This window comes from Pan paniscus, chromosome 1, assembly GCF_029289425.2.
Source record: "Pan paniscus chromosome 1, NHGRI_mPanPan1-v2.0_pri, whole genome shotgun sequence".
Taxonomy (NCBI): domain Eukaryota; kingdom Metazoa; phylum Chordata; class Mammalia; order Primates; family Hominidae; genus Pan; species Pan paniscus.
In genome coordinates, this window is record NC_073249.2 from 119,724,416 (window position 1) to 119,739,460 (window position 15,045).

General features: G+C 36.4%; 1 protein-coding gene across 18 annotated transcripts in view; it reads right to left on the bottom strand.

Moving 5' to 3' along the window:
* The window catches only part of NTNG1 (netrin G1), a 346,048-nt gene that overhangs the window by 55,516 nt on the left and 275,487 nt on the right, over positions 1-15,045 (bottom strand). For 5 of the 18 annotated variants that reach the window (XM_008975774.5, XM_034932342.3, XM_014346266.4 and 2 more), the window contains exons 6-7: positions 8,532-8,597; positions 6,017-6,076 (exon numbers count right to left, since the gene is read on the bottom strand). The exons of 9 other annotated variants lie outside the window; for them this stretch is intronic. In XM_008975774.5, the coding sequence (XP_008974022.1) occupies positions 6,017-6,076; positions 8,532-8,597 (126 nt within the window). The remainder of the gene's footprint in view (positions 1-6,016; positions 6,077-8,531; positions 8,598-15,045) is intronic. 4 more of the 18 variants (XM_063599523.1, XM_024925791.4, XM_034932346.3 and 1 more) reach the window with 1 other exon arrangement.

The window sequence follows — 15,045 nt, forward strand, 5'->3', positions numbered from 1 at the left end:
TCAAATTGGAAAAGAGGAAATCAAATTATCTCTGTTTGCTGACAACATGATCATATACCTAGAAAAGCCTAAAGATCCTGTAGGAGAATCCTAGACTGATTGCCAACTTCAGCAAAGTCTCAGGATACAAAATCAATGTACAAAAATCAGTAGCATTTCTATACACCAATAATATTCAAGCTGCAAACCAAATTAAGAACTCAATCCCATTTACATGCCCCCAAAAATAAAATAAAATACCTAGGAATACAGCTAACAGAAGAGATGAAACATCTCTACAAGGAGAACTATAAAACACTGATAGGAGAAATTGTAGACAACACAAATTAATGAAAAAATTTCCCATGTTCATGGGTTGAAAGAATTAATATTGTTAAAATCACCCATTACTCAAAGCAATCTAAAATTCAGTGCAATTCCTATCAAATTTCCAATGTCATTTTTCACAGAATCAGAAAAACCAATCCTGAAGTTCATATGGAACCCCACCCCCCAAAAAAAGCCCAAATAGCCAAAGCCAAAGCATTTCTAAGCAAAAGGAACAAATTTAGAGGCATCACATTTCCTGACTTCAAATTATACTACAAGGCTATAGTAACTAAAACAGCATGGTACTGGTACAAAAATAGACACATAGATCAATGGAAGAGAATAGAGAACCCAACAATAAAGCCACATACCCTACAACCTCTGACCTTCCATAAAGTGGACAAAACTAAGCAATGGGGAAAAGCACCCTATTCAATAAACAGTGCTGAGAAAACTGGCTTGCAATATGCAGAAAAATGAAACTGAACCTCTATCTCACCTTATACAAATATTAACTCAAGATGGATTAAGGACCTACATATAAGACCTGAAACCGTAGAAATCCTGGAAGAAAACCTGGGAGAAACTCTTTTGCACATCAGCCTAGGCAAAGAATTTATAATGAAGACCGAAAAAACAAATACAACAAAAACAAAAATAATAAAATGGGACTTAAACTAAAACGCTTCTGCACAGCAAAATAAATAATCAACAGAATAAACAGACAACCTACAGAATGGGGGAAGTATTTAGAAATTATGCCTCTAAAGACCAATGTTTAAAATCTACAAGGAACTCAAATAACTCAACAAGAATAAAACAAACAACCCCATTAAAAACTGGGACAGGCATGAACAGACATTTCTCAAAAGAAGACATACAAGCAGCCAACAAACACATGAAAAAATTCTCAGTATCACTAATCAACAGAGAAATGTAAATTAAAATCACACTAACGTGCCGTCTTACACCAGTCAAAATGACTCTAATTAAAAAGTCAAAAAGCAAGAGATGCTGGCATGGATGTAGAGAAAAAGGAATACTCATATACTGTTGGTGGGAATGTAAATAAGATCAAGCTCCATGGAAAACAGTATGGAGATATCTCAAAGAACTAAAAATAGAACTGCCATTTGACCCAGCAATTCTACTACTGGGTATCTACCCAAAGGAACATAAATCATTATATAAAAAAGACAACTACAGTAATATGTTTATTGCAGCACTATGTATGATAGCAAAGTCATGAAACCACCCTAAGTGTCCACCAATGGTTGATTAAATAAAGAAAATGTGCATATACATGATGAAATACTATGCAGACATAAGAAAGAATTAAATCATGTCATTTGCAGCAACATGGATGGAGCTGCAGGCCATTATCCTAAGTGAACTAACAGAGAAGCAGAGAATCAAATATTGCATGTTCTTATGTATAAGTGGGGGTTAAATAAAGGGTACATACGGACATAAAGATGGAAAAAATAGACTGTGAGCACTCTAAAATGGGGGATGTTTGAGGGTTGAAAAATTACCTACTGGTAATTACTAAATCAAATATTTAGGTGATAAGTATACTAGAAGCCCAATCCCCGGCCATTATGCATGTAATATCCATGAAACACACAAGCACATGTACCCCCTGAATCTATTTTTTTTTTAAATTCAACTTTTCATCTCTTCATGCTCATATCCCAGTAGCTAAATGTGGCTAGTTTTTCTCCAGCCATTTAGAAACAAGTCTCATTTGAAGTTCATGACCATAAACCTCAGTGGGGTCCCCAGATCTGCCTGGTAATCCTTCCTGAAGCAGGGGCTTCTGGGCCACCACACTGTCTTGATTCTTCTTCTTCCTTACCCATCATTGCTCTTTTCTCTCTTTTGCTTTTTGTCCTCATCTCTTCAAATGTCTCAAGGTTTAATCCTTGGACCTCTTTGTCCTCTACATTCACTCTAGATGATTTTTACCCAACCCCATGGTCTATATGCAGGCCATTCCAAAATAGTTATTTCCAGGTTGGACTGACTCCCCAATTAATTAGTGAGACTCCCTTCAGAGTCATCCGTTGTGTGCCACTGCCTTCCAAGAATTTCCACTTGGACGTTTTATAAACATTTCAACTTTAACTTGTTCAAAGCTGAGCTCTTGGGTTGCCTTCCTAAACTTGCTACTCACCCAGGCTGCCCCATCTCACTACGTGACTATTCCATTCCTCCAACTGCTTAGCCTACACCTCTCACCATCTCTACCACCTTTTCCTCAGACGCATCATCGGCCCTTACTTGGATTACTGCCATCATCCCCAAACTGTTCTTCTGGCCTCAACCCTTGTGATAATGTCATCTCCACACAGCAGACAGAGTGACTCTTTCAAAACTTTAGTGAGGTCATGACATGCCTCTGCTCATCATTCTAATGGCTTCACATCTTATTCAGAATAAAAGAGGAGTTCATTCATTCTCTAGTGACCTGGCCCCTGTCCTCCCTGGGGGCTCATTGCTAGCACTCTCCTCCTAATTCATGGCACAGTGCCTCCATGTTGCTGAGGCTCTTCAAACACACCAAGCACTTCCCAGGGCCTTTGCACTTGCTGGTCTGGAATACCCCCAGACATCTCCATTATTTGCTTCCCCAATTCTTTTTAAAATATCTTCTCAAAGAAAATTCTCTGACCATTTAATCTGAGATAATAGCCCCCACCCACATTCCCTAATCCCTCAATTTCCTAATCTTGTTTATATTTTTTCATAGAATTTATAATATCAAAAAAGTATACGCAAAAATCATTTCTCCCTCTCTAGTTGAGTGTAAATATTCAAGGGCAGACTGTGTCTGTTTTGTGCACAATTATAACTACAGAACTTAAGATATTGCGTGGCATACACTAAGCACTGAAAAAATATTGTCAAATGAATGAATGAATGATGATCCTGAGACCCCTTCCTTTGGGGAACAGAGGAAGATAGAGAAAAGTTATGTTTAAATTCATTCCTTCATCGTTGGAATTCCTGAAGAGAATCTGGCTATATCCTATATATTAAGGAGTTTAGAAAAACAATAGCCACAGAACAAGCTACAGCTGAGTTAGTGATTATTTTAGCTGAGAGTTCACTACATGTCTATTAACAGATCAGCTTAGGCAGAGAAAAAGCAGGTTTCTGAAAACTGCTGTGGTTTTATATAGTTTTTAATGTCAAATTGCATTTCAGACAACTTTTATTACTGTTGTATAAGCAAAGCTAAAGGGGGTCTTTAGCTGTATGTATACACAATGTGGCATGGCAACCATTGGCAACACATATTTATTGAGCACGTACAGCCATCATGTACCAGAAGACAAAGGGAATGCGATCCAGGCCTTCAGAGTCTAGTGTGGGGTTTCTCAACCTTGGCACGATTGCCATTTTGGGCCAAATAACTTTGTTGTATGGGGCTGTCCTGTGCATTGTAGGCTTTTCAGATGCATCCCTGGGCCCTCTACGGACTAGATGTCTAGATGTGGTAGCAACCCCCAAACTGTGACAAACAAAAATTTCTCCAGACATTGCCAAATGTCCCCTGGGGGGCAAAATCCACCCACATCCCCATTGAGTACTATTGTTCTAGTAGGAAGATAGAAAAAATACTATATATGTGTAATATATATGATATATTGAAACATAGAAGGCAGTTGTGATAAAGTACTTAGTACCTAGACAGTTAAGAGCAATGAAGGCTAGAGGTGTTTTACAAGGGGAAGGGTTCAAAGTTGACTTTCTAGATAAGGAAAGGACCAAGTCCCCTCTAAGGTTTAAAAGGTTCCTTTTGACCGACACTGGCTGGGGAAGACCTGGGCAGATAAGATTTCCAGGAAATCAAGAGGTTGGACACAGAGAATGAAAGAAAAAGAATGTTACTAAGAGGAGGGGATTCAATTTCTCTTTTGCATCCTCATTCTTACTGTTCCCCATGTTGCCTACAATTACATTAGTAAATTGTCTCTGTAAATATAACATAAAATACAATGAATGTGGCACAATTAGAACAGGTAGATTTTTTTTTTTTGGCCAAATGAGGAAAGCTAATTCAAATCCAGAGCTGATTAAAATTCACTTTAGACATTCAAAAAGAAAGAATTTGAGAAAAAGACCTCAGAGGTGAAGGAATTGGAACTCTAAGAAGAATTTTCCCTTCACTGCATTAAATGGAGTGATTCTCGGAATTAAGAGGCTCTAGCATTTTCTTTATCTTTTCCCCACCCACCACCCTGTCTTGCATCCTTATGTAGCTGTTGAAGCTCTTCCACACATATCATTTGACGATGATGTGAATTTGTCTCTGGTAAGTCTACCTCATTGGGTAGCTTCTCCCTGCCCCCAGGAATGTGTCTGGACCTCATTGGTGCTTTGTCCTCAAGAAACTAGAGATGCAGGTTCAAATTCCAGGTTCAGAGGCCTCTTATATATCCAGCATGCTTGACATGACAGAAAAGAGATAAACTTTGCACGTGCTTTTTCCTTCCTTTCTCCTTCACCTCCTTTGTTTCTTTCCATATGGCATCCCTATGGTGGCTTCAGTGACTGCCTATATGACACACCACATACCCAAATTGATTTGTTACCCTCTGAGCCTGCATCTACTCTTCTCATACAGGACTTATTTCCCAAAATTTCAAACCTAATTGGGTTCCCCTCAACCCAAATTGGCATATTCTATGTTCCACGGTTAAAAGCACATTTGAGAAAATTTTGACATATGGTTTAAATACTCTTGGTTTCCCTTTCCCATTTCCTGACCAGTTTCCACTTTTTCTCTATATGCCACGGAAGGACAAATTCAACATTGATTAAAATCTAGGAAATGACTAAATTCAATAAGGAATAGGAAAACATTATGGTCATTTTCACCAAATGGGTCAAACTAAGTTCAGATTTTATTAATAAATACATTTCTTTGTAAGAGGTGTTTTATGAAAAAACAAAAAACAAAACTAAAACGTGACATATGCCCAACAGTCAAGGGTGGAAAACAAGACACACCTGTTACACAGGACATTTAAAGAAAAAATGGTGAAATAAAAACAGAAGTCTTCATGTTTCCTGAAAAATCTTCATTCTGTGAATGACAGATGCTAGCTGGAATGGGCCATTCATGAGTCACAGATGAGATGCTGCTCACTTTCATTTAAACAAAGTAATATAACTATTATTTTTGGATCCTAAGCAACACTTAATCCAGTGCAGATCTTCACTTGTGTTTTTCAAAGTTATTCGAAACAATTTTTTGGAAGCATAAATTCCAAGGTGTTTCATTTGTCACAAAGTGAAATGGGCACCATACATGGAACCTGCCTTTCTGGTCTCATGAAAAGCATCCTTGAAACTCACTATAAGTGGGTTTCCTTATTTTCAATGCAAGTGAGTATCCATGATAGTGCTCTAACATTTGTGTTCTAAACAGGAACCTCAACCATTGTAATTCTTATTCACACATGAATCTTTCAGAAAACAAATGTAACATTTTTAATTGCAGTCAAGTTTCTGAGTGAAGCATTTTTTTTTTCTTACAGATGATTCTCAGTACTATTCGATGCATTGATTGATATTAGTCAACATGCCTCACCAATAAGCTGATGGGTACACTTCACAGATATTCCAGATTCATACAGTGCAATGTTTCACAACACATAACACCATGAAATCACTGTATGAATCCAAGAATTCCTACCTCTCTTGTGGTTTGCAACTTGAACAGAAGAAACTGTTGACAAAGCTAATTTGGGAGCAACTGGATAGGTTTAAAAGAATGAACAGTAAATTAGAAACAATAGTGAAACGTTCAAACTGCAATAACTTATCACCAACCCACTTGAAAAGTAGCCCTAAATTAAGAGACTATTTGTATCTGTTGTTTCTGGGAGTTTGTTTCAATCACAAAGTAAGGCTTGTATTTGGCTGAAAATGGTTCAACATTGTCAGTAATACAATTTAGAAGTTTTCTTTTCAGAGGGAAAAATCATTACCATTTAAATCAAGAATCCAGTGAAGCAAGGATTGTTCCCATAACAATATGGATAGTAGGATCCCCTACTGTCAATCTTTTAAAGTAGGAGTTGTGTTGTCGGTTGACATTATCATTGCCTGGGTTCACCATGACATTCTGTGTCATGATAAACTATTCGACATATACACCATTTAGACTATTTTTGTTGAACTAATTAGGCATCCTAGAACATAAGTCAGTCCCAATAGTCAGCCATTCAGCAGCATTTGGGCCTATCTCAGAGTCACCTTGAACACGTATACCTTTAAAAGTTGTAGTCTTCTCAGCATTTGTTACCTTTTTGATGATATCAGCTTGTTAATGGCAGAGATTTCTCTGTATGTTTGCCTGCCATTTCTTTTCCAATTATTCATGAAGAGTTGCTTGTGAAAATAGCCAAAACAGAACAGAGCCTGATGTTCTTTGCAGATGCTGACAAGATAAATTATGGCTGCATAGAACTGGCCTCTGCTACAAAGTGCACCTTTCGCTAAAATTTCAAAATTTAAGCACTTTGCTCAACTGTGCTGCTTCTCAATAGATTCATTTGAACTCATTATTCACATTCTAAGAAAGTGCAACTGGTATTACATAATGATATTTCTGAAAGTGTTTTGTCCTGTGACTCTCACAGACAGCACAGCAAAATAATTAAATGGGCCTATTTCAGGTTTTGAACAATGCATAATCTTGTTCAGCTCAAAACTCACTGTGGAGAAGTGTTGTCTTAGAGTCTGTGTTGTATAACTTGTGAACTACGAAATTCAATAGGAAATACTGAGTGACATTTCACTGAAGATGCTGTCATTGAACTTGTCAAGGAATAAAGCCACTAAACCTCTTCTGAATCCTCCTAGAATTATACTAATAGGGGCGAGCTTGATCTGTATTTCTTCTTTCATATATGTATGCAGAAACTTGAAAAAATTCATTTGGAGCAGATGATTAAGATAATTCTATTTGCTAGTAATATATGTATCTAGGACAGTCTAGATTTCATCACTCTGATCAAGGACTGAAAATGCAGCCCTTCCAATTTGACTCCTCAACAAATTACTAATATATTTTGTTTTGCTTAGCAGCTATTTCCTGGTTCCTCCTTTTGCTCATTTCCTTTTCCATCTGTATTCATTAGAGTTTAAAAGGAACATCCTGTATATAGCTAAGGAAGGTGGAAGCCAAAGATGTGCCTTTTTTTTTTTTTTGAAGAAGGAAGAAGGCAAAATAATACAATACTATATTAAAATAAATTCCTGTTTATACATGACTATATATATCTATAGGCTAGATGTTAATATAAATTTAACATTACACTGCAGCTTATGAAGTTTATTGCTCAGCCTTTAAAAGTTCTCTTTCTTCCTGCGTAATCACATTTCTGTCTATCAGTGTTGTTTTCTTTTTTCTTTTTTTTTTTCTTTTTCTTCTTTGACATTAGGAGTCAGAAAATAATTACTGCTCTAAGGACAGAAAGAGAACAGATTGCTCTAAATGCTGGAACACATGAATGTTAATTGATAAAGAAGATAAAAGGAAAAGTTCCAACAAGGAAAATTTACTGTGATGTGAAAGACAGAGAGAGAGACAGAGAGAGAGAGAGAGAGAGGAGGGAGGAGGTAGGGGGGAGAGGGAGAGAGGAGACAGGGAGTGAGAAAGGGTGTGTGAGAGAGGCTAAAGGGAGGGAGGAAGAGAGGAAAAAGGAGGAAGGGAAAGAGACAGATTGCTCCAAATTTTTGCAAGTCAGTATGGAGCAACAGTCAGCGAAAACAGATCTGTTAGGTGTCACAATACTACCTCTATGTATTTTCCCAGACCCTCAGTACAACTGAGGTATCAGTTGGTTGACTTAAAAATAAGAGGAAGTCATTGAAAGGATGCCTGTGCCACTCACACATTTTTAAGTCTTGTTTGTCCTCCACACTGTGGTGGTAACAGAAGTCTAGGCTTCTCCTGGGACTGACTGACCTTCAATGTAATCTGGTAAAGGGCTTTTTAACTTCCATGCCATCTAATTTTCCCCTTCATCTTTCACTCTAATATTTTTGGGACACTCTTCATATTAGAAAAAAAGATTGAATTATGATTCTTTCAAAGACATAGCATTCATGATAATGCTCTTATTTTGTGCTAAAAATGGCATATAGGATTTTCCCCCAAACATGTGGGATTTTATGTCCGTAGGAATTTTACATGCTCCTACCTTGTTTTGGGTTAGAAACCTCAAGGGAAGAAATATTCGGCCATATCCTATTAAACTTTGGAGGATCTGCACGCATCAGGAAAAATCAGGGTATGTTATTTTCAGCTATAATGTCATTTGGTCTAAACAGAAAATTATATGGATAAAGACACAAACCACACATCTGCTCTTTAACTTGGCTGTGATGCACTTAAACAAAACATGACTCCCACAACAAACAACAGCAAGCAATTGATGACTCCCAAAACATTGAATGGACATTAAATATATAGCTACCTCCCTACCAAAGCTACACATTTACTTTTAAAATAAGGTAGAGTGTTCTTACACACACACAAAAATACAAATAAGGACTTCAGCAATCCAAACCATTATGTAAAGCTGGTGCCTGAAACTAGAAGATAACACTAAAGAAATAATTTCTCACTTGAGGATTCCATTCTCCTCAATTTATATTTACAGATATGAACTGGTTGCATTCGTCTTTCATGATAGATTCTTCGGGGTATGTTTTAAGTGTGAGCCATTATCTCTGAAAAGGAGTGGATATATTTCCTATTTTTATATGTGTAGTTTCTCAGAAAAGGAAAGAGGGAAAACTGGTGGTTTTGGCTTATGGAGAAAAGTCCAAGATGCTTCCAGTTGTATTTAAGGTTTGTATGTATGGGTGTGTATGTGTTTTCATGATGCCTTTACCTCAAAATATGTTCCTAGAGTTATTGGTTTCAATGCAGAAATAAATAAAAGCATTAATTAATTTAAGAATTGGTATTATTTATATCTTGGTATTATTTGTGTCTTCCAGTTATGGAAGGCAGAAGAGCCAGGCTAGGATTTAATGTTTTTAAACTATTTTTGTGAAGGTGCATGGGCATGACTATTAAAGCAGCTATTTTATGATGAAAATCCTACCATCTATTGAGTCCAGTCTCAAAACCACATCTCTTGTGTTGTCCTTTGGTACCACCCAGGTCCATAAGGACGGCTCTTGGCTCTAAATTTCTGTAACCTGTTACTTCCAGTGTTCCTGTTTTCTCACTGATATGTGGACAGGCATGAGTTTTAATGTTGCCAGTTAAAATTGTAGAGGTCGATTTCTCATCTCTCTAGTTGGATTGGATCTCTTTGAAGAAGGGCAAAGCCTTGCAGAGGGCTTCAGTAAATATCTGATAATTGAGAAATAGATATCAAGTGGCTATGCTACTGTAAATAGGTATTATCATGTTGTTTCCTCCATAATTGGATTATAGCGCATTCTTCCAAGACAAGAGACTTGCACTATAACTTTGCTTTTTTAAATATTTGTTAGAAAAGCTGACCTGATAGAGCCAACAGAAATGTTGCTCTGTTTCGCTCTGTTCTCATACATATATCCACAAAGGCAAAGGCAATCTTGATGATATCTATGAAAATTTATGAATGAAGAAAGAATATGAAAATTTATGAATGAAGAAAGAATGTAATAATTTTCCACATCTGTACTCAGGTGTTATTAAATAAATACATATTTGGTAACATGTAGGCAAAATATGCAAGTCAATTGACTGAATGTTGCTTTTCACTTGAGCATTTTGATGATGGGTAGATATTGAATGGTAGATATTGAATTAATAGGACAAGCCTACTTGATCTGTGATGATCAGCTTTGAAAAACTATAAATTTGTGTTTTGAGGAAATTAATATTGTCTGTATTCCCAGAAATTGTTTTGTTTAATAAAGCTTTCAGAGTATTGGTGTAGTTTTACATAAAAATGTATTTGTATTATTAGTATCAGATTAAGACAATCTTAATTTGGTGAACTAGCTTTCTCCATCTTTTTCTGTGCAGAAACAAATATAGGTCTTAAGTGGGGGTGATGTTTGCAAGCTTAATGTTAAGTAGTGACTTGTTTGTCTCGATGAAATGCAAGTACTGGTATGATTTATTATTTTGTTATTGAGCTTTGCCAAGAAATTTAAGTAAAGATAATAATTTTATATTAAATCAATTTTAGAAATGAGTTCTGAAAAAGAACGCTATAAACTTTATTTCATATACTAATATTTTAAATATTTGTCTGTGCCTGCATTTTAGTGTAACTCCTTTCTTAGTGTTTTATGATTTTTTTCCCACAGGGTGCTGAGGTTCCAGTTTATGGATCTTCTTATATGTATTTAAAAAATTAACGTAGGCCATTCTACTTTCAAATTGCTGAGACTTCTTGAACTGTATGGACTTATCAAGATAGACACCTCACTTACAATCTGTTCCTACTGAGAATATAATTGTCTTCTGTATTGTGTGTCTAACATATTTTCTTGGGTGGGGGAAGCCTTTGTGTTTGCCTAGGAATATAATTCGACTTTTTTTTTTCAAATAATTTTCATTATGTAGAATGCCTAACTTCGTTAAACTACTAAAACTCAGAACCACCAGCAGCCATCATATGAAAATCCGGATCAAATCCATACATATCTCCAGTGGGACAAAATTTTATGTGCTCTGCCTTTTCCTTGGGAGGAAAAATGTTATCCTGTAAAAATGGATATTGAAATTTGTGGCCTCTAAACTCCTATAGTGTGTTACTGACTGCACATATACACTTTAACATTTGGCCATCACGAGACTTTTTAAGTTAATATCTCATCTTAATTTTTTACATGTATTTTGTTTTATAATTGCAAGGCCAAGTAAGAAAACAACTTAAAATTAGCCAATTACTCTCTGAGTAATTTTACTTTTTATTCTAATACCTTAGCATGTAGTAAATGCTCAACAAATATTACTAACATTTAATTCCCAGAAGTAAATTAAGCATATTAGAGGCTACTTTAATAGTATGTCTGAGAGCAATTCTATCTTATCACATCCAATTCCAATGAAAGTTTTTGTAGAACATGAAGCTTCTGAGAATTCTTAGTGAGAGAAATTCTTAGCAATGGAAACGAATTATAATACATCAACAATATTTGTATTGCTTCTTTGTATGAACTGTTGTAGAATGTATTAATTTCATTTTTTTTCACAAATCAACTAGGGAAAATCTTCAGGTCAATATGAATGTCTCAGAGTGGTGTTTTGTTACAAGGCAAAGGGCACTGGGATTCAGAAGATGAGAGGTCTGATCCCCGTTCCACCACTGAGGAGCTATCTGGCTGTTAATTTCTCCGGATTTTACTTTCCTTATCTGTAAAACAGGAATGCCAGATAAGAGATTTCTAAGGTTTCTCTCAGCTGACAATTTCCATCACTCCAGTGGTTTTCTCATGGCCTAGCAGCATCATAGTAAAGTTCATGGAAGGGTGATGCCTGTATATATGAGGCATATGCCATTTGGAGAATCTAGTGGATTAAGAATTCCTTGTGTGATGAGGAAATTATCCCTACATGCCTTGACTATGGACCTTTTGACTGTTGTTGAAACCCAAACTGAATGAGAAATTATTATAAGGGTGAGGGGAAGGATCACGATATGCTTGTAAATGACAAATCATTCAAGAATAGCTTTTCATGGAAATCACTTCTTCTTAAGGATGCTGGTTCCATACCTTTGTTAAAATTGACTGAATTTGTCTTGAGGATCTCCCTGATCAGGCTCCAAAGACTATGTCTACATATGTAGTATGGAGACCAAAATCATTTATTCCACAACTGCCTCCTTTAAAAAATAAAATATCTGAAATGCCTTTCAGTTGCTATTATTAGTCTGAATTTTCAGATTGTATCTGTGGGAAGCCTAGAAAATAATCTATTTAGGATAAATTTATTTAAGATATGGTGCATGTAAATAGAGCTCAGGCTGGGTTAAAAGTCCGGTTCCACCACTTGGACAATTCCTTAACTTCTTTGTGCCTAGCTTTTCTCATCTGCAAAATGGAATAGATAATGACACTGTCTGCTACTCATTGTTGTCAAGACAGAATGAGTTAATATTTGCTTGGCATCATAGTGAGCATTCAGTAAATGTTAGCTCATTCTATTTGTGGTTGCTGTTGTAAATAAAAATCAGATTGCTGTACTATAAACAGTTACTGACTCGAAGTAGGAAAATAATGTCTTCCCCTATTTTTTTCAGATTGTTCTTAAACCAAGTGATCTGATAAGTTAAAAAGATCTCTTAAGATATAGCTTACTTTAGAGAATAATCCAGTTCTAGGGCCTCAATCAATTACTATTATTCAGAAAGCAATACAAATTATTTTGTAATACTGTGGACAATATTTGATTTTTAACCTTTAATCTGAAAATGGTAATTCCTAAATTTCTTTTGGTTTAGAACCACATCAGCTTAGAATATGAATCAAATAGGTAGTTTCTCCACTTTTTTTAAGAACCCACCCCCAAACTGTTACATGACAATTTAGTGGTCGCACTTGAAATCAATTTTCATGAATGAGAAAAATTGAGATTTTGGTTATAAAAATTGGACCCTGGAAGGAAATATTTTGCTCTTCTGCACCCAAGGAAAGCTCACTGCATTGTAAGTTGAAGAAAACTATGATAGAATTGCTAAACCTGACTGTCTAGTGCTGACGTCCCAGTGAGTCAAGCTGCAAAGCAAGCTTGAAACAGAAAACTAAAGACAGTTTATTAACATCAAGAAAGCTTTAGAGGTAGAATTGCTTTAGAATATTAAGTTGTCTTCTATCACACATGGCATTTACTGAGCAGCTTTCAAGTCATTTTGTGGATGGCCTTTAAGAACATTGTAAAATGTAACTTTCTCATCAAGGAAAAAGTTTTCTGATTTTTTTTCTATTATTGTCTACCATGTAATATCTCATATTTTAGTTTAATTTATATAAATGAGAAGGTCAATTCTAATGTCATGGTAGAATGAAAAAAGTCCTGGTTTGGAAATTGGACATTGAGCTGGAATTCTGGCTCTGTCATTATTTAGATGCTTTAGGGAATTCATTTAAGACTTGGCTGCCTGGTCGGAAAATGATGAGGTGGATGAGTTGCTTTTTTATTAAGTTTCCTAACAACACTAATGCTTACATAATTTTTGGTTCTAAAATATGGCAACCTGTGAGAAACAGGGTACCACGATGATATGATGTGCCACTGCTGTGAGGATGTTAGTGAACCTTACTTAAACATTCTTCTTCCCTGGCATATGAGGAAACTATCTGGTGGAGATAAAATTACAAGGTCCCTTTGGGTTTATACAGTCACTGCTGTCATTCCTCAGGAAATCTGGAAATAGCATTTATTTTAATTGAAAAAAATTTTTTAAGCACACACCGCACTTGGGATGGAAATAGCATTATTGATGCCCAGAAAGAAATCCACAGGACCATCCTGGCTAATACGGTGAGACCCTGTCTCTACTAAAAATCCAAAAACAAAATTAGCCGTGTGTGGTGGCAGGAGCCTGTAGTCCCAGCTATTCGGGAGGCTGAGGTGGGAGAATGGCGTGAACCCAGGAGGTGGAGCTTGCAGTAAGCTGAGACTGCGTCACTGCACTCCAGCCTGGGTGACAGAGTGAGACTCCATCTCAGAAAAAAAAAAAAGAAAAAAACATGAACAAAACAAAACAAAAAACAGAAAAGAAAAGAAAAGAAAAGAAGAAATCCACAGGAAACTCCAAAGTTCTACAGGAGAAATCCCCAGAGCCTTGGAGGTAATCTTACCATCTTCGCAGCAACTACCTACTATCAGAAACACACCATCATTAAACAGATGGGGAAAACAGAGTTTAGTGTGATATTGGCAGAGTTCTCCTTGAGATGGCATATCGAATTTTATTTTGTTATAAGCAACTATCCTGATGAAGAAAAATTTTGGGTTTACTGTCGCAGAGTAGGCATAAGCATGCTTCACAATTTGCATAGCTAATTTCACAAACTGTTTCATGTTCTATAAAATATCTGACATCTATACATTTTCCCTCTTCCTCAATATATTGAGGATGTTTGGTGGTAGAGGAATAGTATATTTTGAAAGGGGGAGGTCACGGTCCTCCATCCCTGTCCTCAGACACCATGCTTGTAAGTTCTCCAGCTGACAACACAATAAGGAATCCGAAAATGAATTCTGATTTTTCTCCAGGACTCTACAGTTCCCTGCATAGAAATGGGTCAATTAGGGATCAACAGGTCTTCTAAGGCACAGTGTAATGGATTGGAAAAAGTCTAGGGTAGGAGGCAATTAATCTACAATTTTTCTTTTCTAATCTCTTCCACTTGGTATAATGTTATGAGTGTAGCCTTTGCAGCCAGATAGGCATTCCTGGTTGTACTGCATTGGGCAAGTTATGTGGCCACTCTAAAACTCAGATTCACCATTTGTAAAATAGAATTCTGTAGACATGTGGGAATACCTCCCTACAATAACTTTTCCTAGGCAGTGGCATGGTTAGTTGGACAGCTCTCCAATGATAGTCCAAGAAGACTTCAATTGATAGCCACATCCTTGAAGTAACTGGCACAGTACAGGAATTCATAGTTAACATGTCTAAAGTCTCATCAAATGAAACCTTTTGGAGATCTTGGCAAGTTTTTGCTTAAGCTACGAATTTCCTGACCCCA